The 26,836-nt window shown below is 40.3% G+C and overlaps 1 protein-coding gene across 2 annotated transcripts in view; it reads left to right on the top strand.

Moving 5' to 3' along the window:
- The window catches only part of ARNTL2 (aryl hydrocarbon receptor nuclear translocator like 2), a 55,969-nt gene that overhangs the window by 4,277 nt on the left and 24,856 nt on the right, over positions 1-26,836 (top strand). For both annotated transcript variants that reach the window (XM_045830010.1, XM_045830009.1), the window contains exons 2-5: positions 15,861-16,011; positions 18,801-18,958; positions 24,645-24,724; positions 25,559-25,651. In XM_045830010.1, the coding sequence (XP_045685966.1) occupies positions 15,861-16,011; positions 18,801-18,958; positions 24,645-24,724; positions 25,559-25,651 (482 nt within the window). The remainder of the gene's footprint in view (positions 1-15,860; positions 16,012-18,800; positions 18,959-24,644; positions 24,725-25,558; positions 25,652-26,836) is intronic.

The raw sequence follows: 26,836 nt of genomic DNA, 5'->3' as shown, positions 1-26,836 counted from the left end.
TAAACTTCTTAAAATATTTAAATCAGTTCAGTTATATAATATTGAAAATTTAAAATACTTAAAAATACTCATTTAAAAATACTTAAGTGTCAGTTGGCACGATAGGACATTTGTCATTCATCTAAGTTAATGGTATTTAGTTTTCTCTAGTCTTTAATCTTATGGTTTAAATCTCCAGATAGCATTTTTACAGAGAGAGAAAAACAGAGGCGGCTGGAGGAATTGGAAATGTGGAGAAAGTCAGCCTTCTGCTAAAATAGTTTGCATTATTGGATATTTGTAATTGAGGGTGAAAATTATTGTCATAAAACAGTACTTTCAAATACCTTCAAAATGTTCTACTTATAATCATTTTTAAGTAGTTTAAGAAATGCACTTTACCATATGTTCCAAGCATATCACAGGGAAAGTGGAGACTCACTCACTGGCTTTCTCTCTCCAGACCTCTCCACTTTATGCGGCCAGTACTCAGTTGTGTAAAATGTGGCAACCCGCCTTCCCCCACTTGGTTGAAACTTTCCCATCTCCAGGCTGTTGGCTACACCTGGAATGCTTCTGCCCTCCCTCCCTGCAGATGGGCCGCAGAATCTGCTGTAATCATGAGGGCTGAGCTCAGATGTCATCACCGTGTTTTTATCTGCGGGCGGAGGGCGAGGAGGAGATCTTGTGTAGGAACAACAACCTGAGCTTTGGCAGCAGACTACTGGGAGTGTGATTGCCAACTTGATTATTCACTAGGTATATGACCTTGGTCAAATTATTTATCTTCTCTGAGCCCCAGTTTCCTTATCTACAAAATGGGAGTAAAAAATACCTAACTTGGAGGGTTAAGTGGGAATTAAATGAGATGATAACAAAGTATTTAGTGAAATCTGATCTTCAGCGAATGATTTTTCCCCCCATCTATGAAAGTTTCCCAGAGTTTCTCCCAGCCATGGAAATAATTCTCCCCTCCCATTTGCACACACATGTGTATGTGTATCAATTATATATAACACCTGTGCTTGCTTGCCACAAGTTATTTAGGTAGGTTTCTTAGCTCCACCCTTGTGTTGCATGTTTCCTTATGTTCTTACGCATCTTTACAATCTCCAGCTCCTTGCATCTATTAAACTCCTAATAAAGGTTTGTTGATTTTAAATGACTGATGGTTTGAGGTGTGGGCAGGGCTGGTTCATTCATAAATTATCCATTAAATGCCTCCTTACTGCTATACTAGACAAACAGAGATGGAGAAATGGATAAAGCAAGAAAAGCGTTAAAGAGCTTATAAAATGCATTAGGCTGGGTGAAAAGCAGGCAAAGTGTTTGTATTACAAGATAGAACGTAGCAAGACCTCTACTTTAACTTCTGGGAGTGACCTGCTTGGAGCCACCCCAGTGAGAGAGGGGCTCAGGGGAGGGTTTCAGAGAAGGTGCCGACTTCAGCATTGGTGGATGGATAGCCAATCTGCTTGGGGAGGCAGCGAAGAGGGGGTCTTTCAGGGCAGAGATTGAGCATGGACTTGGAAAACCATCAGTGGTGTGCTCGGAAGAACCCATATAAGCCTTGTTTTGGCTCCGGATAGCAAGAGTGGAGAAGGAAGAATTGCCCACGGGAGTTGCATTGTCAGCGCTGCGGCGATGCAGTGGGACGTTTGACGCAGTGGCCTGAGTTACAGGCCGGGGGTTTTGTCTGCCCGGGAGAGGAAAGATGCATGCATCTTCTTTTTTGGTCTTTGGTCAGCAACAGAGCTTTTACATCACCTTGAAAGGCTAGTTGTGCGTTATTTCTGATCAGAAAGAAAAAAAGTAGAGGTCTGGGTTCCTGCCAGGTGATTGATTGTATATTAAATCTTAGCCTACTCTTCAAGTCAATCTGGGCCAGTTCCTTCTCTCTTTCATCCTCCTTTCTTCCCTGAAAAAGTCACCGCTTATATCTTCAAATCTATTTCACACTCTTTTTTCTGATGAGCACCACAAGTACTATGTCATTTATTCCCATTACAGCCTGTTGGGGAGGGAGCACCTGGACTTCCAACATCTATTCAACACGATGACCTGTGTTGTTCCTCTCTCCTTGTCACTGATGTAACAACCTCCAGGGTGGACATGTGCCCCCGGTGTGCTCTCAGACCCTCACCTGCAGCTCTGTGGGGCAAAGCTGAAAAATACTCTCAGCCTTGACTTCCAATACCACCCTCTAGTGATGGTGCAGTAAGCAAAAGGCATCCAGTGCCCTAATGTGAAAAGAGCACCGTGGATACACCTGTGTGTGGCAACATCAGAATATGCCCTTCGTATTTTAATTCCAATACAGAGGACCTCCAGCTTAGAAGTTACTTAAAAGCAGAAGCTTCATACACATCAATATACCTCTTCATCTTTTTTTTTCTTGGAAGAGGAGAATATAAAATTATAGTTAAGCCTAGATAGGACCAAAGCCATGTATAGTTTAAAGAAATGCAGATTATAAAGGATAGATCAGTATGCAATAGAATTGAAATTGAATACTTTATAGAGTAGCTATCAATAGATGTTTAAATGAGTATAAGATTGTGAAGATTAATGATTCTTTTGCCAAAGATTATAGATAAATTTGACTGGAATATTGAACACAATCTCCAGCTCTACTTTTACTTCTCTTTTCAGCTTGCCCATTGGAGAATTGGGTTTCCTCTCCGGGTTATGTGGTACCCAGAGGCAGGCTGTGCCTCCACCACCATAGAGACAGATACGATTGATTTCTAGCTAAGCCATCTCTTCCGTGATGAGTCACCCAGGCAACAACACTGGCCTAGAAAAGAGACACCAAACCCAATTTTCCATGCGTCCTGGTGCTAGTGGCTTCTTGAGGACAATTCTCCTTTTCTTTAGCTTTGAACTTGAGTTCACCAAAGCACTTGTGGCCTATCAGTTTTTCATTCAATAATAATTATAGCTACCTAGTTTGGGGCACGTGGTCATAAGGAAAGCAGCCTGACCTTTCCTTAGAGGGATGGTGAAATTCACACCTCACATTTTAGAAGGCTTCTAGGACAAATTATTTATCAAGAGGTTTCAAAATAATTTTTATTAGCTATTTGTCAGGAAGAGTTTAAAAGCAGCTTTGGATTCTGATCATTATTATAACTATAGCATGTTATGCCTGGGCAGGATTAAAGGCACTTCGGGTTTGATTACTTTCAAAATTCACATGTGTTTCTATTTCTAGGAATTCAACATTTACCTGTGCAGTGTCGATGTGCTCCCCCACCCTGCTTTTAAAAGTGTTTTCTATCCAGAATAATTGCTGTTCAGTGAAAAGATCCACACATTTTTCTGAATACTGATGAATTTTTTCCCTCAAAGTTAAACAAAGGTGTCTCATTTTGCTGATACCTCAGATGTTAGAAACCATTGTATCTTTTGTAGGTTCTGTGTCAGATCTGTCATATCCAGTCATGTCTGACTAATGTTAATCATGGTGTTTGCCTACATCGTGGCTTCCATTTACTCATAACCGGCAAGAATCATATTGTTCTTTGTGTAACATGATGTGGGTGTAGACCATCCAAATGCAAATGCATTTTTGTGCCTTTTGGAAAAGCCTGCTGATGTTGAAAACACTAAACCCTGCATTCTTTTTGTGAATGAGGATCAATCAGGCCCAGAACAAGTTAGGGACTTTTCTGTTTCATTGTGGAACTGAAATTCGGATGAACTGCTGTGTCTTGCTTCTGCCCATCCCTGGATTAGGCTGTGATGCCTGGATTAGGTGGTTGGCCTTCCGTGGAACAGTTGTGGCCAGGGAGGCATTCTTCAGTTCTTCCATCACCCTGATCTCGTTCTGCGTCACCACTGCCTTCCCATGACTCTGACTTCCTTGTAGTCATCGTGAGTGTTTCTGCCTCCTCTCTGCCCCATTGCACAAGCTCAGCATGGATGGTTCTCACCCTTTGGTTCTGCTAAACAGTTACTAATCCTAACCTTCACTGAGTATTTACTGTGAGCTAGGTGTCTAATCCTCAGCAACTCTATCAGGTAGGTGCTATATTATTTCACACTTCAGGTGAGAAAAGTGAGACAGAGAATTTAAAGATGCCCAAGGTAAAGGGTGCATAGTAAGTAGCAGAACCAGGGTTTGAACCCAGGCAGACTGGCCTCCACAGATTGTATGCTTTCAGTCTTTCCTTAATGTCTGCTGGACATTTGGCTGTGTGCCATTTCTGTGAAGTGCTGGCAACTACAGTTGAACTTCTGTGGTGAGGAAGTGTGGAATACTGGCCTACTTTTGCCTTTACGAGACTCTGAGCTCTTTCACCTAATAATTGTGTGATCTTTGGCATGTCTGTCAGTCAGAGGTCAGCTGAAGGAGCAGAGCCAGGAGAAGATGTGTAGTTTAAGAGGCTTATTGCGAGGACCTGGCTTATGCAAGTGTGGAAGTGTGGGCACGGGCTCGGCAGGACTGGTGTGTGCAGGGCAGACCATCAGGCATTCAGGCACACAGGCTAGCGCTCTTGGGCAAAGGATGCAGCAGAGTTTTACATTTTATTGATTTATTCCTTTTTAGAGAGAGGGCAAGGGAGGGAGAATAGGAGGGAGAAAAACATCAGTGTATGAGAGAAACATCCACCAGTTGTCTCATATACCCCCTAACTGGGTACCTGGCCCACAACCCAGGCATGTGTACTGACTGGGAATTGAACCGGTGACCTTTCACGTCTCAGGCTGGTGCTCAATCCACTGGGCCACACCAGCCAGGTCAGAGTTTGTTCTTTAGGGAAGCCTCTGCTCTGCTCTTAAGGCCTTTCAACTGATTAAGTCAGGCCCACCCAGGCTACCTAGGATATTATCCAGGTAAAACCCTTATTAATGTCAACTGATTATGGACTTTAATCACATCCACAAAATACTCAGATTAGTGTTTGGCTGAGTAACTGAGGACTGTAGCTGAGCTCAGCAAAAAGACCATCATGGCAAGTTGCTGCATTTCTCTGAGCCCGTTTCCTCATATGCTAAACCACCGCCTGTGGATCGTCGTGAGGACTGTCCACAGTGAGGTATGTAAAGGGTACACTGTATGGCCTGTAAGGACTCAGTAAAAGATTGTTTTATGGGTGGCAGTGGTGGGGGAGGGGGGTTGGGCCCCAGCAGCAGCAGCTTGGTCTCTCCCATAGCTTTGACATAGCCCCTGTGGTTGTCACCGTCCTTCCTGATCATTCTGGTTCCTCGCGGTGGTTGGCTTCCTAACTGGTATTCCTGACTAAAATCTCTTCTCATCCTTCTTCATTTTTTCCTCAAGGCTATACTGGAAGCTTAAAATGACTCACCACTCTCCAACTTTGAAAACATGTCTTACTAAAATGTAGGCACATTATGTTTACAGCTTTCCTCATTGTATCAGAGCAATACTGAAACTCCCTCCCCCAAAAGGTGCCCCCACCCCCTTGCTTCTTAATTGCTAGTGGAAGGGTTACCTTCTCCAGTGGCATCCATAAAAACCAGATCTTTTTTTAGGATTTTCTCCAAGTATATTATAGGAATTTTTATCTTGAAAAGCAAAACTAGTCCCCCCCACAGATCTAAAAAGATATCATACTAAAAAGGCAATACTTAATTATATCTGAATCAATAAGAAATAAGAAATCAGCCAAGAAAATCTTCCTGCTTCGTCAGATGAGAAGAAAGGTGAGAACACATGGATGAACGTAGGAACTGCTGTAGCCCACAGGAATATCACCTTTAAAACTGATGGTTTGCACTCAGAGGCAGTGAGTGGGCCACAGAAGTTTAACACCTCAGTCCTCAGTATTATGTACTAGGTTTGATTCACGTATATGTGTGAATGAACCCGTTTCCCCTCCATCTCACAGCACTGCCAGCAGCACTCGGGCCTTTGGTTCCTCCCTGGTAGAACTCTAGGATCCACAGGGGGATCCGTTCGATGGTAAGTTTGGTGAAGGAGCAGTCTCTTCATCAACATTGTATTCCTGCCCTCTTAGCCCAGTGTCTGCTTCATAGCAGCTTAAAGAGTGCGCACTGCTGCAGTGAGGTGCAGGGCAGCACAGGGCCACAGCCCACATGTTCTACTCACCAGGCGACTATCCCACTGGGGGAATAGCCTGATTCTTTTCCTACCACGTCTGTTCTACCCAGTTGTGCTGGGAGAGCTGGAACTGGTGTTTGCGTTCATTCTAAAGTTTCGAGGTCACAGCTTCTCCCATTGACACCCATACCATTGGGTTTTGTTGCACTCCGGGTGCTATGCCCTCGATATGCCATCTCCTAAATTCTTCTCTCTCCAAAACCAAACCATGTGATTCTTCCAAACGTTACCCATGCAATGCCTTGTCACTGCCTGGTCGTTCTATTTGGCTCCACTTCTAAATGAAAGAATTCCTTTGCTGTGCAGTGTGATTGCAATACAACACCTGGGAGTTGTCTAGCCCACAGAGAGGAGAGCAGAACTTACTCATAATGTTTTGATTATAATTTCATTACCTATAAGAGCAGATGTGGAGAGCCTTAATACAGACTGTACAAGAGTTCTGAGAACCTCCTCATTTTAAGGCCATCGTTAGTACAGAGTCCTGTTGGAATGATACAAGCAAATCCTCATCTCACCTCATACGTATTCTGAGATAGATATGACTTTGCACGGAGTAGGCCTGGGAAATACCTGGCCCCTCCTTACTTTGCAGGAAGAATGTGTCATACAGGTAACCAGATCCCTTCTGGCTGGTTTTAAACCACATACCCCATAGTCTGGCTACAGTGAGAACAATTTGATCCCTGAGGTTCTCTGACACCCTTGCCTTGCCCACAGTCTTACTATCTTCTCCAGCCCAAACAGGTTTAGATTTCCTGTGCGCCGAGTGTCTGAGTCCATTCTTACCATTCCTGTCTCACCCCTTGTGTCGACCTTTTGCTTTCCTCTCACTTTGCCTACACAGTATTTGGTCACAATGAGTAAATTCCCTGCTGTTCTCACTTTGGCTTTTTTTGTTCAACATGCCAGCCAGCCATTTGGTTTGAAAATGTAAATGTTGTGCTGGTCATTTTTGCAGATGGCATATTTTGAGGAAGCTTAGTCCATCTGTTAGATATAATGTGAATGCAAGAAGATGCTGATAGGATGATATGGAAGAAGATTAAACTTAACAGCAAAGAAGGGCCAAGTACCTAAGTATAAAAATAATGCAGATATATCAAACGGTAAAGATACAGCTTAACAACAACAGCCTAAAGACAAGACGAGCTTGGGTTTACTGGAGAAGGGCCCTATTTGGGAGGCCGGAGGCTGCCACAGTGGTTCCTCCTCCATTATGATAAAGGGTAGGAACTTCATCAACCATGGAACTCTGTTTCCGTCTGGGAAAAAGAGGGAGTTATATGAGACCATCTCTGATGTCAGTTAGAGTTAAAAATTATATCAATGAATGAATCAATAGTGTAAAGGCCCAATGTGTGAAACAAAAGCTGATACAGTCTTATAGGTAATGAAATTATAATCAAAACATTATGAGTAAGTTCTGCTCTCCTCTCTGTGGGCTAGACAACTCCCAGGTGTTGTATTGCAATCACACTGCACAGCAAAGGAATTCTTTCATTTAGAAGTGGAGCCAAATAGAACGACCAGGCAGTGACAAGGCATTGCATGGGTAACGTTTGGAAGAATCACATGGTTTGGTTTTGGAGAGAGAAGAATTTAGGAGGAAAGTGTGGGATGTTATGGTTGCCAAACAAGGTTTGAAGAGTTGTATGCTATACATATATGAGAGGGCAAAAGTTTTTTGGAAAAAGTCTATTTTCCAAGATCAGATTCTTTAGCAGGAGGTGCACTTTCTAACACCTGACTGATATGTATTCATTGATTTTACAACTGGACCTCGTTTTTTAATGTTGGCATAGGGTTTTACTAAGTGCATTTGTTTTGACTCCTGTTCACAGCTGTCTCTTAGCCTGAAATACTCATCCAAAAAATAAAAAAGCTTATAAGTGTAATTCTCTCTCCCAAAACAGAATTAAGTGCCCTTTCCTCTGTGCTCTTGCAGCGTAAACTTGTTACCTCCATCTAGGTCTAAGTTCATTCTAAGTTTGGTTTATATGTCTATGTACCTATCTGTGATTAAACATGTACAGGAGTATAAACTTCTTGAGAATAAGTACCAAATTGTAACCTTTTAAAATATATCCTCTACCTAGATTAGGATTCTAATAAATACTCTGAAATAATAGAATATTTTCATCTCTGCCGAGCAATAGCTTTTTTATACTCTGTGTACAGTACTATCCATAGAAGGTGTACTTCTTGAAAGTTCCCAGCAGTTCTTCATTTCCATCTACTATGTGACACAACATCTTACAGTAATACGTGAGTGGTAAGAAACAGTGTTTGGTTTCCACTGTAATGCATTAGCACAAACCTATGAACAGTTACTGCTCATCACTGTGGAAAGCTAAATCAGGCTGCCAAATCCTGCGTCACATGGTGCCTTTTCCCCCCAGCAGGGATGGTGGGAAGTAGGCCTACTAGTTGTGAAATAGGAACAGTAGGGAATTGCGTATTCCTTACTGTGGGAATTTCACCCTTCCCAGCAGCCCAGGAAGGCGAATCTGGAATTTGCAATTTCACACCTTTCTCAGATTCTCTTTTGAATGTCCAGGGGTAATGAAATGAAATGTGACTCCTCTTTCAATTACCCTAAACATATACTGTGTGTCAGACATTGGGCTAGGATCTGGGGATGAAGATTCTCAAAGCTTTCCAACTTTTGAGGCCACAGCCTTACGGAGGAGTTCATGAATCTTCCCTCTCCTCTTCTGTAGATTCCATGAGCTGAGCGCTGTTTGTAGTTTTGAAGAGCAGGATCTTAATGAGGTGATAAAATGTACCAGAGACAATACAAATGAAGGCAAGAAGGACACAGCATCACGTCTGCATAATTCTTGACAAACATGCTTAACTTGAATTTAATCATGAGGGAGAGTCCGACAGACTTAGATGGGAGCCGTTCTTTACAACAACTGCCCAGCACTCTTTGAAAATCCAAAAGACAAAGGAAGGCTGAGGAACTGTTACAGTTTAATGGAAACTGAAGGCACATGACAGGCACCAAATGTATTGTGTGACCCTGGACCAGCAAAAGCACATTAGGGAACAGTTGGAAAAATTTGAATAAGGTCTCTAAGTTAGGTAATGATACTACAGGGTGGGGCAAAGGTTGGTTTACAGTTGTTTGTGTGGAAAATAATACAATAATTAATAAATAATGATACGAGAATAAACTCTGGGTTTCGCATACTTATAACTGTAAGTTTGCCCACCCTGTACATGAGCATTCATTTCCTGGTCTTGATAATTATAAGTGGGATTAAGTTAAGATGTTAGCATTTGGGAAATCTGATTGAAGGGTATATGGGAATTCCCTGCATTATTTTTGCAAGTCTGAAATTATTTCAAAATTCAAAAGTTTAACTCTTTTCAATTAAAAAAATGTAGTGGCATTTAACCCAGTGTCTTAAGCGGCTACAATGTCTCATGACAGTGGACTCTTTTTTGCTGGACTGGTTACTCCTCATCACTAAACTTTGGGTTTTCAAACAAATTTCAAATACGTTATTTTATCTGATTCCCAGCACAAACAAATGGGGTTTGCAGGGAATTACTTCCAACCGGAAGAAACAGTCTTGGATATGTTAAATGACTTGTCCAAAAAAACCACAACAGTTTCCGGGGGAGACCAGACTGGAGGGTTTTCTGGGCATGGGCTCTCAGGAATTAAGAAGCAAAGGCCACTTTCATATTTTAAGGAAGTAACTTAAATGTTTCTGTTGAACAAATTGTATTTAACAAAAAGTTGCTCGAAGACTAATTTAAATTTTATGTAAATTTTAACATATAGCTCCCTACTGGCAATGAATGTAGGTGACAGGAGAAAAAGTTTTTATGTTGCTCAAAAAATATGTGTTTTCCATCCTGCAGTTGTACATCTGTGCGTGCGTGTGTGAATGTGTGTGTCTCTGTGCATATTCTCTTTGAATCATGATGTCAAATTCTAAATTTGAACCCCTTTGTAATTACGGACCTAAACCAAGTGTCTCCTTGGTCTCCCCTCTTGGTGACGGCCAAGCAGCTGCTATTTCCCACATTTTATTTCCATCCTTAAGGACTTGATACCTAATGGTACACCATTAAAATATCGTTAGGTTGATTACCATCGCCAGGGAGATGCATACCCAGTGGAGCGAGATTTGATGCTAATCTCGTTTTAAATAAAACTGCAGACTTTGTAGAAAGACAGTCCCAGTATCCTTGTACAATGTAAATTCTGAATTATTTTATTGAGTGTTAAGTAGCAATGTATTACATTTGTCGTTGGGAAAGAAATCCAATTTGGTGAGGAAAGACAACGTAAAAATGTGAAACTATGTCCTCCAAAATGAGTTATATAAAAGGAGAACTAAATTTCAATTTCTAACACAGGGTCTTATCTTCTAAATAAGTATCTGTGGAGGCTGAAAGTAAATTGGAATATTAAAAAAATTAAATCTTTACATACCTGAAATTAATATAACATTATATACTAATTATATATATATATATATATATGAGAGAAATCTTTACTCTTTAAATTGAGTTACCTTCTAACAAATAAAAATCCACTCCATGAAGGTTGAATTGTTTCCAAAGAACAGATCCTTTCATCCAGAATTAATGAGCCCCACTAACCCATATTTCCCTTTTGTTTACAGAAAGCCCTCTGTTTTGAATACACTTGTGCTGACACAGCCAGACGTGACGAAACATAGCTAATTATGGGGCAGCACTCCACCCGTTAGGGAACAGGAAGACCCTTAGAACTTCAGGTTTTGATTTTGTGAAAAGAAGAATATTATTCTCCCTGCCTAAAGATAGTCCATTTCTTATTTTAAAGGTTAATAAGGAAGTAGCATTAAACATGTGGAGATCATGCCTCCTATATAAGAGGCAAAAAAAGTCTTCATTTTTGTGTTGAGCCTCTGTAGAGGACAGCATCCTTGCACGAATGTGTGCTGGAGGCGTGGGAGGGGTATGGTATTACTTATCCAGGGTGTGCTGTGGCTCAGCGTTAGCGCATTCTTCCTGTTGATTCGCTGTCAATAAGAAATTCCCTTTTGTGTGTGTGTGTGGAGACAGACGGAGTTCTACCATTCAAAGTCTATTAGATAGAATGAAGTCCATGAGCTTCTGCTATAATTAATCTCATATGGTATTTGGCAATTATAAATAGGTCCTATTTAGAAGTTTTAGAATACCATAAATAGAAACTTAATTCCCAAGTGACCAACAATCATTGGCAAAATTGTTATTATTGTGAGACCTATTATTCTTACAGAGGATTATAAAAAATTTGTGTGTAGTTTAAGGAATAAAAACAAAACAATTATCTGTGAACTCACAGCTAGGCTAAGAAATAGAACATGAATTCCTTATAATTCTCTGTGTGTTCCTCACTGATCACATCTCCATTCTCCTCCCAAAAAGAATTCTGACTTTTGTGTTCACTGTTCCCTTGCTTTTCTGTATAGTGTGGCAATTTCTGTAGGTATTGCTAAAAACATATTGATGTGTTTTACCAATTTAACTTAAACATTTTGTGAAAAACAGACTTTGCCTTTGGCTGTCACTTTTATTGTCCAGCATTATGTTGAGATTCATCCATGTGAGTGAGTATGTTAGTACTTCATTCACTTTTATTGCTGGTAGTATTCTGTTCAGTGAATAAACAATTTATCCATCTGTTGATAGAAATTTCCAGGTTTCTCAGGTTTCAATTTTTGTTGTTCAATTATTAGCAGTGTTATTAATGCATTTCTTGTGCGTGTCTCCTATACATTAAGAGTTTCTCCATGTACCTAGGAATGGAATGCTGACAAATGTTGGTACATGTTTAGCTTTCTTAGGTAAAGTAAAAATGGTTTCCAAAGTGCTTGTAGCAATTTACATTCCCACCAGCAAAGCATGTGTGTTCCTATCCCTCCCCATCCTCCAGTTGGGTATCATCACTCTACAGGTGTGGCCATCGGATAGGTATATGATAGTGTTACTGTGGTTTGGATTTTCCTGAATTAGTAATGAGATTGGGTATACAGTGGAACCTCAGTTCTCGAACTTAATTCATTCTGAAAAACTGTTTGAGAAGCGATTTGTTCGAAACCAAATCTCCTTTGTTTGTTGCCTAAGAGAACATTTTTCCTGTGCACAACTTGGTCGAGAACTGAGTTGTTCTAGAACCAAGACTTTTGAGAACTGAGGTTTGACTATTTTCATTTGTGTGCTGATAGTTGGAATTTCTTTTGAGAAGTGCCCATTAAAATCTCTTATTCAGTGTTCTTTTGGGTTGTTGGTCTCATTAGTGCAAAGGCATTCTTTATGTGATCCAGATATTAGCCCTTCGTTGTTTACATGTTTTTAACAAATACATGGCTTATAGTTTCCTTCTTTTTATGGTACCCTTTGATCAACATTAACTTAATTTTAAGGGGGTCAAATTGATCAGTATTTTCCTTTACTGCTTTAAGTTTTTATGTTTTGGAAAGTTCTCTGTACACCAATAACAAACATATTCTCTGTCCTTTAGTATCTTCTGTGTTGTATTTTCACCCTTTACATTGAGGTCTTCGATCCAACAGGAGTTGTTTTTGATACTAAGTATAAGGTAGGGGAATTGTTTTTATTCTTCTCCATAGAGAAAACCAGTTGGCCCAAGACCATTTATTAAAAAGCTGGCTTCTCCACATTGATCTGAAATATCACCTTTTGCATTTAGGAAGAGTCCATATATACATGTCTGGGCTCTAATTTCTTTTCCCTTTATCCCCACCAGGTATGGCCAATACTGTATTAATTACTGTAGCGTTATAGTACCCTGATATCTGATGAGGCAAGTCCTCCAATGTTTTCCTTGGCTATTCATGACCTATTGTACTTCCATGAACATTTTTTATTCAGCTTGTGAAGTTCTGCCAGAAAAGAAATGTTCATGTTGACAGGAATTGCACATCTATTTTAGGGGAATCAATATCCTTAGGATATAGAGGCCTCCAATCCACAACCATGGCATATCTTTCCATTTATTTGGATCTTTTTAAATGTCTTAAATAAATTTTTATAACTTTTGCCCTGACTGGAATGGCTCAGTGGGGTGGGGTGTTGTCCCACAACCCAAAAGGTGGCTGGTTCAATTCCTGGTCAGGGTATACGCCAGGGTTTCGGGCCAGGTCCCCCATTAGGGGCATGGAAGAGACAGCCGATCAGTGTTTCCCTGGCACATCTGAGTTCCTCTCCCTTCCTTCCTCCCTCCCTCCTTCCCTCTCTCCCTTCCTTCCTTTCCTTCCTCCCCCCTCTCTAAAAATAAATAAAATAAATAATTTTCATAACTTTCTCAATCAAGATCGTATAGATCTTATACATTTTATTAGATTTGTTCTTTAGGTACTCTGTGTTTCTTGAGGTTTTTATAAATTATATCTTTTTAAATATCATTTTTTACTGTTTGTGACTGGCAAATAGAAAGGCAATTGATTTATATGTATTGATTTTACATACAGCCAAATTGCTCTACTCTCTGATTTTAATAATTTATCTATTGGTAATTTGGGTTTCCTATATACTCGATCATCATTTCACAATCATAGAAAAATAAAATATTTTCTTTCTTTCTAGTTCTTATACCACGTATTCTTCCCCGATCCCTAACTCCACTGGTAGGTCTTCTAAAAAAGTGTCGAAAGATGTTCTTGTTTCTGATTTCAAAGAGAGTGTTTTCAGTATTTCTTCATTAATATTTTTGTGTTGATATAATCATATTTTTCCATCAATTTGTTATTGTGATAAATTATATTCATTGGTTTACTAATATTAAACCACACTTGCACTTCTAGAATAAAATTACCTTGGTCATGATGGGTTTATTCTTTTTATACATTCATGAATTTTGTTTGGTGGTATTTTGTTAAGTTTTTTGTGTCTTTGCTTATGAATGAGGTAGGGCTATAGTTTTTCTTTATTTCCATTGTCAGGTTGTAATATCAAAATTGTATAAGCCTTATAAAATGAGTTGGGACCAAGGTATTCCCTACTTTTTCTACACATTGAAATAGTTTGTGTAAGAAAGAATATAGGAATATTTGGGGTTTAATTTCTTTTTGTTTCTGCTTTGTTGTTTAATATTTTCTGGGAATTTTTTCATTACTTTCCAGTCTTTTTAGAATGATGTTGCTTATGAGATTTTATTATCTTTTGAATCTCTCGAGTGTCTAAAATTACGACTCCATAATTAGTCCTGTCTTTATTGATTTATGCCCGCTTTTTACCTTGAAAAATCTTGCCATAGGGTTATTAGATTTTCCTATCTTTGGAAGAACATGTTAAGTGTTTTTGATCTATAGTTGTTTGTATTCCTTTTATTTTTAGTATTATTTTAATGATTTCCTTCTAATTCTTTGGGTTTATTTTACTCATCTACTTCTAATTTCTTAAATTATTAGCTCATTATATTTCAACCTTCTTTAAAAAAACATTTAGGGTTAAAATTTTCCTCTAAGTAATTTTTCTCTAACTTTCACTGACTCTACACATTTTCATGTATGATATTTTTATTATTTATTCCAAATATTTTATAATTTTACATTGAATTCTTTCTTGTTCCATGAGTTATTTGTGTATTTCTTGATTTCCTAAGGTACAGGTTTTTGTTTCTGGTTATCATTTTATAACTGGTATCTAATAATTACACTGTAGTCAGAAAATGTTTTACGTCTGGTATCAATCTTTTGAAATTGTTGAGATTTACTCGGTTTGTGGCTCAGTATGTTGTCAATTTTTATCTTCGGAGAGCAGACGAGATCAGGCACATACCAGGCAGCTTGGCTGTAGACTGTTGTCAATCTTTATAAATGCCTCGTGGGTGCTCTGAAACAACCCTGTGTTTTGAAGTTGCTAGGCGTAGTGGTCTCTATTAGATCAGGCTTGTTCATTGTGTGGATTAGATCTTCTGTGTCATTATCTCTGAATACTCAGTCCATCGGTTACTGATAGAGATATGTTAAACCTCTCCCCCTATTGTAGATTTATTGCACTAGCCTTGTAAATGTTGCTTATATGTTTTCAATCTATGTTACAAGGTACAAATGAGTTTAAACTTGTTACATGCATTTTTATAGGAGAAGGAGGCTCACATTTGGATAGAGGTTTTTAATTTAGTGATTCTGATTTTTATATTCCATGAAACATGTAATAAACCACACTTTAGACAAAAAGGATTTTACTGTCATTTTTATTAATTCAAGGTTTGAAATATTCTTGTCCCTTGACCTTAGTCAGTTCTGGGATGCTATTCAAAAGAAATAACCAGTAGATAAAAAGCTTCACATTCTAACAACAGATGAGTGATGAGAAGCTATGATACATCCATGTGATGGCATATTTTGCAGCCATTAGAATAATTTATAAAGAATTTGTAATAACACTGTAGAGTTATCACAGTGATGCATAAATAAGGCAGAATATACACAATGTTGACAACTATAGGAAGATTCTAAAAGGAAATATCTCTAAATAGTAACATTGGTTTGTGAAATTTAGTATTCCCCCTTCCTTTCTACCTTTTTTGTGCTTCCCATATTTTCTGTAATGTTCATTTTTTTTAACATTTAGGTTGGCAAAATAAACTTAAAAATACTAACAAATACATTTCTAATACTTGAATGTACATAATTATTCTTTCTATGTTGTTATTTAGTTGATATTTTTAAGATAAGAAAGCCATTTAAGATGTGTGATATGGATTGTATAAAGTAACAGTTAACGTTTAACATTAGCTATCTTATTGTGCTTTATCTTTGTTCTCTCATAGGTAAAGTGTTGCCAGAGGACAACCCGTTCATTGTTCCCATGGTTACCAATCACATGAGCCCATGGACAAAACCCACAGCTACTGGCTCCTTCAGCCCACAGGTGACAGAGTTCCCAAGAAAACGAAAAGGAAGTGATTCAGATCCTTCCCAGTAAGTGAATTGTTCCTTTAACTCCATTAAATCATTAACTCTGGGGGAAAAAAGAAAAAGGTTACTTTTAAAATCATTCATTATATTTAATTCCATGGTAACATGGCCAGCTCTATTTTATTGATGTAACTCTACCAGACACTGATGTGATTCAAAGTGGCAGTAACATTGCACAGAATTAGGAGGCAGAACCCTGATAACTAGGCAGAAAACTAGCTTCTGGATAAGTATGCCTTTCTTTAATAACATCCTCTGGAAATCTTTTTTCAGTTGCACCTCCAAGTAAAGTTCCTTATTTAAAAACTGCTTATGCCACCTTCCTCTGAGTCTCCCGGCTTCCAGCCTCTGTCATTGATTGGTCTGCTCAGCGGCCTCACTCTCACCTTGTTCTCAACTCCCTCCACACCCAGGCTCTGAGAGCATGCCCATCCTTCTGCCCGAGTTCCTGGGATCAGGTGTCTGTCTGTTCAAATGGGTGATACTGGTAGAGGTGATCATTCTAGCCAGGGGATACTTAAGACTCTCTGATTAGAAGAATGTTATAATCTAAAAAAAAATTGTCATGAATAGGCCAAACTATGAGTAGATAACTACATTGTATGGAAACACACATGTAATGTGAATTCCATCCAGTTTACCCCAAAGTACTATGTATTTTGTTCCAGGAGTCATGTTGCCCAAGAGTGAGTGGCTGGGATGGTGGGTGTTTAGCTCCACCTGCCCCCATCAGTGCCTCTCCCCGCTTCTGTGTAGAAAAATATATTCCGTGAAAGAAAACGAAAAAGCTACTATAAAAAGAGATCAAGGTAGTTCTCTTCCTTACCTTCTTCCCCATCAGATTGTCAGCCCTGAATTCTTCTTATATAGAAGTTAGGGAGCTGTCATGGCCTATGTGTTGTAAGAGACAAGTGTTTACAGTTGAGTATGAAGAGTAACACAGCTAATTCTTGAAATCTAAGGTATGCATTTCCTCCTACATTTTATCACCCATGAAAATGTCTCCGCCATCCGTGGCATTTTCCTGGTAATTGGCAGCATTTTTCACTCCTTGTAATGCATGAAATAATAGTGCATCTTACAACTGATGGTGGCTTAGCTTTAAGGAAATATACAGCAGTGGCCTAAAAGGTGCTGAGGTGGCTGGGCGAGGGAAGTGATTAATCATGCAGCAGTCAAAGGAAGCTTCCCAGAAGAATATCCGAGCTGGAGTTTGAAGAAGGAGCAGGATTTTCCCTTGTCCTAGGCCTGGAAAAGAGCAAGACATAGAATAGGTATGCAGTGACCTGGCATGTTTGAGGACCAGCAAGCCATTTGGCACTGCTGCATGACTTTTGGAGCTGTAGGGAGGAGACATGGAGAGGTGGACCTGGAGATGAGGGGATGAGCCAGCAGATGGATAAATTTGGGGTGTCATTAGGGAGTTTGGCCATTCCTCTTGGGCAATGGAAATGCATTTTGACAGTTTTATGCAATGAGATTAGATGATTTGATTTGTTTAGAGAAATAATTCTGGAAGTGGTAGTTAGGAAAGACTAGGAGGGGAGGACACTAGAAGAAGGAACATGAATTTAAAAGGCTTTGGGGTTAATGCAATGACCTATTGTAAGTGACGGAGACAGTGGGCAGAAAGTATATTTAAGAAAAATTTTAAAAACCAGAATTGGTGGCAGTTTCAGGATGAAGAGGAAAAGTCTAGAATGAGTCTAGTGTACCAACTGAGATAAATCGTATGGAAAGAAGAGTGAATCAGGGCTAGTGGAAGAAGGAGAATTAAAATAGGGCAAAATGCAGAGAATGCATTCAGTCTGGGATTTCTTAGGGTTTAAGCATATTTGGGAATTAGTAAGGTACGTATTCTAGTTTCAAAAGTCAGGAGCTGAGTTCAGTATAGGGATTTCACAGTAAGCAGTTTATGAGTAGTTGTGAGGCCTTCTGAGGAAATGAGCTCTCTTAGGGTGAAGACATAGGGTGAGGAAAGAACTGTGCCAAAAAGGAAATCATGAGAGACACCAGTGATTAAGGACAGAAGAGCCAAGTAAAGGGACTGAGGGGACTGAGCTGAGGAGGGAGGATGAAAAAGCAGGAGAGGTCACTGAAGCCAGGTGAAGAATGAGGAATGTAAATAGCGTCAAATTTGAGGAATTGTATAAGATAAGGATCAGCCTTCCTAGAATAGTTTTAGTGGAGAGGGGATTGTGAAAGGTTCACTTTTCATAGATGGAGAAGTGCCTGGGAAATGAAAGATGGAGTGGAGACTGTACCTTTAGGAAGCTGACTGACAGGAAGACAGTAGCAAGGAAAAAACCCTACAACAAGGGGAAGGATTTTTTTTTTTTCAGAGGAAAGAGACTTGAGCACATGTATAGGCCCAGGAGAAGGAGCTATGAGAGAGGAGGAGGTTAAGATGCGGATAATTGCTTAAGCAAATGCCACAGAGGAGTGAGTTTTGAATAGAAGGCCACCCATCTCTTTCTCTAAGACGGGAGGGATGTAAAAATACCACCTTCTGTGGCTCTCTGACAGATGTCTTAGTTCTTGAAGGTTTCAGGAAATAGGGTAGGGCAAGGAAGGAGCAAGGACAAGGACATGAGTGGGGTGAAAACACTGTGAACCTTGTGAGTGCTCTTCCTGTTTGCAACAACTCCCTCCTCTCCCTGAGTAGCAACTGCAGGCCAAGGTGGGACAAGCAGGCGTGCTTGCTGGCTTCCCTACGTGCTCTGGCTGGAGCCTCTGGGGCCATGTGGATCTGCTGAACGGGAAACGTGAAGGTGGTTCTTTTTCCTTCGTAGAGAAGCTCACAGCCAGACTGAGAAGCGGAGGAGAGATAGAATGAATAACCTGATTGAGGAGCTGTCTGCAATGGTTCCACAGTGCAAGCGCCTGGCACAAAAACTGGACAAACTCACAGTTTTAAGGATGGCCGTTCAACACTTAAGGGCTTTAAAAGGTGAGTTTAACTAAACGGTAATGGGAAAAAATACAATAAAAAATCATCACTTCTAAAAAAGAAAAACGTGAGTTTGAAAATGGCCTCCATGCTTGGCTTTGGGAGGTCTTCCCTGTAATTGAGGTTGGTTTGTTATTGGCTATTGAAGACGCTGTACAAAGTTGTCTTTTAGCTTCCAAGGCATTTATTTGATTCTTGTCCATGTTCTGTATGTGGAGAAAATACTAGTGTGGATGTAAGAAAACTTGGCTCTGGGGAAAACTTGGAAAAAAAAGAGCTGTGGTCCATCCCTTCCACTGAGAATGTACTTTCTTCTAAGGAACCACAGTTGTGTGAATGCGGGTAGACTTTTTACACTGGGACAAGTTACTCCAGCATTTTTACCTGCACGTTCCAAGTCAGTTCGGGCGCATCAGTCCTTTCAGCAGAACCTGCCTTATGCACTTAACCTTTCGTGGCTCAGGTGTGCCAAGACAAAAAAAAATGGCCCAAATGGAAGAACAGATCAAAGCTCCAGAACAAGTACAACTAAGTGATGAAGAGATAGCCAACTTATCAGATGCACAGTTCAAAGCACTGGTGATCAGGATGCTCACAGAATTGGTTCAATGTGGTCACAAATTAGATGAAAAGATGAAGGCTACGTTAAGCGAAATGAAGGAAAATGCACAGGGATCCAATAGTGATGGGAAGGAAACTGGAACTCAGATCAATGTGTGGACCAGAAGGAAGAAAGGAACATGCAACCAGAAAAGAATGAAGAAAGAAGAATTTAAAAAATTGAGGAGAGGCTTAGGAACCTCCAGGGCATCTTTAAACGTTCCAACACCTGAATCATAGGGATACCGTAAGGAGAAGAAGAAGAGCAAGAAATCAAAAACTTATTTGAACAAATAATGAAGGAGAACTTTCCCAATCTGGTAAAGGAAAGGGACTTCCAGGAAGTCCAGGAAGCTCAGAGAGTCTCAAAGAAGTTGGACCCAAGGAGGAATACACCAAGGCACATCATAATTATATTAGCCAAGATTAAAGGTAAGGAGAGAATCTTGAAAGCAGCAAGAGAGAAGGAGGCAGTTACCTACAAAGGAGTTCCCATAGACTGTCAGCTGATTTCTCAAAAGAGACTTTACAGGCAAGAAGGGGCGGGAAAGAAGTATTCCAAGTCATGAAAGGCAAGAACCTACATCCCAGATTGTTCTATCCAGCAAAGCTTTCATTTAGAACAAAAGGGCAGATAAAGTGCTTCTCAGATAAGGTCAAGTTAAAGGAGTTCATCATCACCAAGCCCTTATTATATGAAATGTTAAAGGGATTTATCTAAGAAAAAAATATATGAACAGTAAAATGACAACAAACTCACAGCTATTAACAACCACACCTAAAACAAAAACAAACTAAGCAGACAACTAGAACAGGAGCAGAACCACAGAAATGGAGATCACATGGAGGGTTAGCAACAGGGGAGTGGGAAGGGGAGAGAGGGGGAAAAGGTACAGAGAATAAGAAGCATAATTGGTAGGTAGAAAATAGACAGGGGGAGGTTAAGGATAGTATAGGAAATGTAGAAGCCAAAGAACTTATATGTATGACCCATGGACATGAACTAAAGTGGGGACGGAGGGTGGAGGGGAGATATGGGTGGGAGGGGCTATACAGGGCAGAAGTAAATAAAAGGGGGGGAAATGGGACAACTGTAATAGCATAAGCAATAAAATATATCATTAAAAATAAAAAGAAAACTTGGTTCTACCAAAAGGTTTATCTTAAGCGTACTGTTATGAATTTGAAAAGCCTTCACATTTCTTGTTTTCCCATGTATAATGTGAAGGTAATTATGCCTGCCATATACATATAATGTACATCATGTTTATAATATAATTACATATATGTATATGGCAGGCATGTACTTCTCAGTGTTTTAGAAGTTCTGAAATGTAATATTAATTATAGTTTTCAGTTATTGGCAGATTTCCATTCTTAGAAAAGAAAATCTCCTTAAATTCAGCCAATTTCCCTTAAAACTTCATTCAGATTTATAAGTAGTAGGACCTTCAAATGCAGCACACCTTACTATTCCAAGGGATTCTCACATTTATTAGACATTGGATGAAGGGGGTCCTTAGCTATTGCTCCTTGGGTATGCGTGGTCATTTCTGACCTGAACAGTCCCCCAGCTTGAGCTTGAAATTTAAATTGAAGTCTGTGTGTGTGTAGTCGAAGTCACATCTGGTTTGGGAGTAACCCCAGTCCAACTTGGCGGGGGGGCGGTAAAATGATGGAGATAGAGTTGAGTTTTAGATGTGGGAATGCTAACATAAATTGATATGGAAAAGAACTGGCGGAGGAGTGAGCTGCAGGCCACAGAGGAGACTCTGAAAGTTCAGATTTGTAAAGATCTAAAAGATTATAGTGAAATTTGGCTTTTTTGAGTTAAAAAAAAAAACAATTAAAAAGGAATAAGCAAAGGATGACCAAGGGTCTTATTTAGATCTCTGCCCCACACTGCATGCCAGGAAAAGGGAAATCTACTTGAGGGAAAAGGAAGTTCTATGGTCAGAATGCAGGGACTTGGCCACGTCGAGTGCAAGTGGGTTAGGGGAGAGCAGGGTTAACCTGGACGTCCAGTGCAAATTGGAGCCCAGACAGAGAACATCTCATTTCATAATGAACAAAAAATCCTGGCAAATCTGTTCAGTTTGAAAGAGGTAGGGGACAGGGGAAGCATCTACAAATTAGGAAGTAAAGCTACAGACAGCTATTAAAGGCCTGTTTAACAGCATCTTGTGCAAGTTGTAAAAATAGACACTTTAAATCATCTTTCTTAGATCTCCACATATGGTAGAGAAATGGTGCGTGCACTCCAACCCGCTGACTCTGTGCAGATGTGGGGAGGAGGCGGTGGGGATAGAAAGGGCAGCCCTTGGTCCCTCAGCACCACGGGGAGCAGCTCCAGTGTTGGGATACTGCCTGGCAGGCTTCCTGTTGGGAGCGTGATTGGCGGTCTTATTTTCATATGTCTATTGTGAAATGAGATAAAAAAATAAGATTCTCTTTTACCTACTGCTAGGTCTTGCATAAGTTGCATGCAGTATTTCACTTAAAATCTTTTAGCAATGAACATTAGCAGGCTCAGCTGAGGTCATTTGATTGCAAACCTAAAATTACCCAATACTTTTCACATTTGTAGTGTCCCGAGGGAGGAGGGCCTAAGGGAGAAGCCATGAACCAATCAACTAATTCAACAAATGTGCACGAGGCCCCTGTTCTGTGCCGGCCATATAAAATTGAATGGGCAAGATTTCTGTGCTCTAGGGGTTCACGGCCACTTGAGGGAGATGGACCCATGAAGATATCAGCAAAACCTAGTGGGACAAATGTTACAGTGGAGGTATGAGTCAACATCCTGTTTATATCCAGAGAGGATTTCTTGGAACAGAGCGTAGATTTCACCACTGGCCCTTCTGAGTCAAAGCGAGGCTGTCAGTTACTCATCACCGGTCCTGACCAGACCCTGGCGTGATGAGTGCCACCACAAGTGAGATGACCTGGAGCGCTGTCTGCATTGCAGGGCGCCTGTCAGAGTGTACCCCCTACTTGCTCCCCATCAGTGACACCGGATCATCAGAAGGCTGCAGGCAGATCATGTGATTTTGGTCTATACATAATTACTTTAAAGAGAGAAGGATGGGGAGATGACTTTTTTACTACACTTCACAGCAGTGCTTCTCAAACTATCTGGGTGAAGAGCAAATGTTTCCCACCCCCACCCTTTGTAAAATATAATAGTTGGTTACTGGAAAAAATGTCCATAGGCTGAGATGTTGCAGAGTTGCATTTCTGTGAAAGTGTCTAAATACTTATTCTTCATTTCTGTACTTATGCCATCATGGTTGACTGATGTCAGTGGTCTGCAGACCACCCCTGGACTAGCCCAGCTGTGCAGTGTGTGCTTCTGAGAATCTGTGGACATTCTGTGTGTGGTCTCAGTACTGGGGACAGTAGTGCCAGCCTGTGAGTCCTGGGCCAAACCTCCTGGGTTCAGACTCTGGCTCCCTGACTTAATAGCTATGTGACTTATCAGTATTTACTATTCTAATCCTCAACTTCCATATCTGTAAAGTAGGGATAGTGCAATTGCCTTATAGGGTTATTGCTAAGAGTAAAGAGTAATGCATGTAAAATATGAGTACACTGTTTATTAGTAATGGAGGTGATGGTAAGAGGAGGAGAAGGAATTATTGTCATTTTGATCATTATCATTATCATGATTATCATATTGACTTTTTTTAACCTGATGAATATTGAATATTGTCACGAAAGTGATTATGTTTCCTTGTGTGTGTATGTGTGTGTTTTTTTTGCCATCAGAAATCTGAGAGTCAAGTTTGGTACCCGCTCATCTTTGTTTTGGCAGGTGCCCAGCAAATCACAGCACGCATTGTATTAACTCTTCTCACCCCGGCTCCAGCTGTGCTCCTACAGCCCCTTTTCCTTCTCCGCACGTCCTCGCTCGCTCACCTCGTCAGGGCTTGCCCGCCCGTTCTGACTGGTTTACACTACTGGGGCTTCCCTGGCGTACTCCTGCCAACCTTGCTTCAGGCCAGACCTGGAAATGCTGGTGCCTCTCTCTGGCTGATTTATTGCTGTACCCTGGCGCGGCACTCCGAGCGAGTCTTTCAGCCCGTTCAACTCCCTGCTACCGGGCTGCTGTGTAGTGGTGACAACAACAAGAAATCATTTAGGGGATTCTTTGAAGCCTACCTAGAAAATAGATTCTGACGGGGAAGATTTTTCTTTTGCGTATGCCAGACTCTTAGGGGTGCTACCGGTCTGAGAAAACTTGACCAAATCCCATCATGAGGTGTTTTTGATTTTCTGGCTTGGTGTTTTCCACCAATGCTTAGGTAATTGGTGAATTTGGGCTATAAATCCATCCAAGAATCAATTTGTGGTTAAAATTTTTCCTGCAAAAGCAACTTTCCTTGCGTTCCTCAGGAGGGGACTGGAGTTAGGGAGGTTGGGAAGCACGAAGGAGGGAAAATTGACCTCTGAATCACGCTTGCCCAGGGGTTATCTGAGGACAGGGCTCCCAGGCTTGGTGGACTGTCTCCTGCGCCCCCTTGTGGCCATGAAGGGCTTTCCTGTGTCAAGGTTGGTGGATGCCCTCAAGGCATCCTTGTTTTGACCTGGTAATTCCTTTTCAGTTCTTCACTTGCTATAGTGACTTTTGTTTTTTAAAAAATACAATAAGCTCTTGCTGAGGATGTAACATGAATTATGTTCTATATATTTCTGTATATTATCAGAAGTGTCCATGTGATCTTTAAAGGGTCACATGCAAAATCCATTCAGGGTAATTCATATGATCAGTTTTAATACACTAAGATATAAAAATAACCAGATTTTTGAATACTGTTATGTACTATTATAGATGATATATTGTATTAATTGATTTTTAATGAATATATACAGTTCTTACCATCTGCACATTTGAGTATATAAAGGAATAAGTAGTTCCAAGCATTTACAATCTAAAAGCAGGAATTTTTAATCTAGTTATTACAAAGAAAGAGAACAATTAATACCATTGCCGTCCTCACCAGCAGCATTGCTAGTGTTTGTCGAGCACTTACTACATTTCCTACCCTACTATATTTTCAGTAACTTTTGACTTGTTTATTTTTAGGGATTACAAATTCTTATACAGGAGATATTTATCGACCTTCATTTATTCAGGATAATGAGCTCAGACACTTAATCCTTAAGGTAAGTAAAGAAATCTATTTGCCGAAATCATATTTGCCCTTTTACTTCTATTTGAATGGGAGGCAAATTTTCTTCAGTTTGCTTTCTGTTATAATCATACAGGACTCTATAGCACACTGAATTCCCTTTAATATGAAATTTAATTTATACAAGTACCCATGCCGTATTAGCTTGGGCTAAAGAAAGTCGAGAGGGAAGCCAGGCATGTTCTAAGACATGGGGCAAGGCTGGCAGTTGAATTAAGCATAGAGTGTCGCCAGAAACGTCATGTGGGAGTGCCAGATGCATCCTCCGCGTCTCCGCGTCCCCACGTCCGTTCTCGCACAGGCTGCCTCGTAGGGGACTCACTGGGTGTATCTCAGGGGCATCGCTGGTGCGTCATGTTAGAATTCTTTAAGTTAGTTTCGATCGGTAGCTTATCATTATTCAAAAGGTGTGCAGTCACATATTTTCATTTCCTCCTCACCCCCAGCCTGCACATCTCTCCCTCTCAGGGCCCCGCAGGCAATTGTTGTCGATGTGGTTTCGCATTTTTGCCGAGTCTGTGTGCAATGGTGTAGGGTGTTTATATTGTGAAATACTTCAACTCAGTATTCGCTGGCTGGACTACCCATGTGAAAATACATTAATTTAGACAGGAGTCCAATTTGATGTCCTTTATAAATCTATTGATATACATCTTTAAGAAAATTTCTTAAAATTAATTTTACTGGATAATGTGACGACTTTGCTAGTTTTATTGCTACAGTAAATTCCCCCAAAACTGAATGTGTATGTGTATGTGAGAAAGGCAGATAATATTTTTAAAATTTACTTTTATATCTTTATATCTAGGCTGCAGATGGCTTCCTGTTTGTGGTTGGATGTGAAAGGGGAAAAATTCTCTTCGTTTCTAAGTCAGTCTCCAAAATACTTAATTATGATCAGGTATCTAAAATAGGATATTTTTCCGCACTGTGTCTAGTGTTTTGAACGGATTTTGGAGCTCTCTCTCTGAACCTTTTCTTCCCTTGGGCTATGGCAGCAGGTTTGCTGAGTCAGAAGTCCAGGAGAGACAGGAGGATGGCGCCACGAGTGTGCCGTGTTGGCTTTACTGACAAGGGTGTTAACTCCTGACCTTCATCAGCTTATTTCACTTCCCTGAACCTCAGCTTCCCCTTAGGTAAAAAGTGGCCATGATGACTATAGCTGTCTCTCAGGCTGTAAAGACTAAACACACTGTCCTACGTGAGAGTATCTGAAAATTACTAGCCGCCCCTCTCTGTTTTCTTTGAGAGAGAGCAGTATTATTTATTACTAAGTTATATGCATTGCATAACAGCTGTTGATCTGAACTCTGGCAACCAACTCCAAAATGCATATTTTATTTAAATAGCTATGTAATTGCTTTACATCCTCACCACTGAAAATTGTTTAATTTAAACCAGTTACCCAAAGCTATAGCACTGAAAATAATCCAACAGAGTCAGTAAACTGGCACCTGTGGTCTTTTTTTAGAAATCACATAGTGGAAGAGTTCATCTTAAATAACTCTCATTAATTTCAGCCTGTCCTCCCGCTCAAATTTGGAAATTAGGAGATATAAGGCATGCATGGCATTCATAGATAATGAGCTAAATAACAAAGGAAGATGTTATGAGCCCACATTCAGAAGGAATGAGAACCAAGTGCATCATGCAGCTGGTGATAGCTGGGGGCACAAAAGCGGCAATCCCTGATTATTCTGTCTTCTAGTTGGAAATAGAGAATGTCACACACACTAAGTTAATCGACAATTCAAGGTTGTACTAAAGTTCCGAATAGGGACATGGAGTCCAGTCCCACTGAGCACTGACTTTGCATTTCACAGACCGGCCCAGAGACTCACTCACCACTGAGAAGGACTCAGGGATCCCCATAGAGCAGGGTCTAGTCCAGCTTTTCAGACTCAGAAAGCTGATTTACTGTGAAGCCGAGTTCTGGGTGTAGACTTACATTACCCAATCACATGATAGACTGATGCATACATCAGTTTGCTAGCTTTTTTAAATGAGGTATCTAACTGCCAAGCAATCCAGTCTACTTGTACCTTCCGGTCCATTTGTTCTATCTTCTGTGGGAATGTCTACTTGG

This window comes from Phyllostomus hastatus, unplaced genomic scaffold (assembly GCF_019186645.2).
Source record: "Phyllostomus hastatus isolate PE091 unplaced genomic scaffold, TTU_PhHast_1.1 phas_scaffold_93, whole genome shotgun sequence".
In the NCBI taxonomy this organism is placed as follows: domain Eukaryota; kingdom Metazoa; phylum Chordata; class Mammalia; order Chiroptera; family Phyllostomidae; genus Phyllostomus; species Phyllostomus hastatus.
This window is presented reverse-complemented; position numbering and strand designations above follow the sequence as displayed.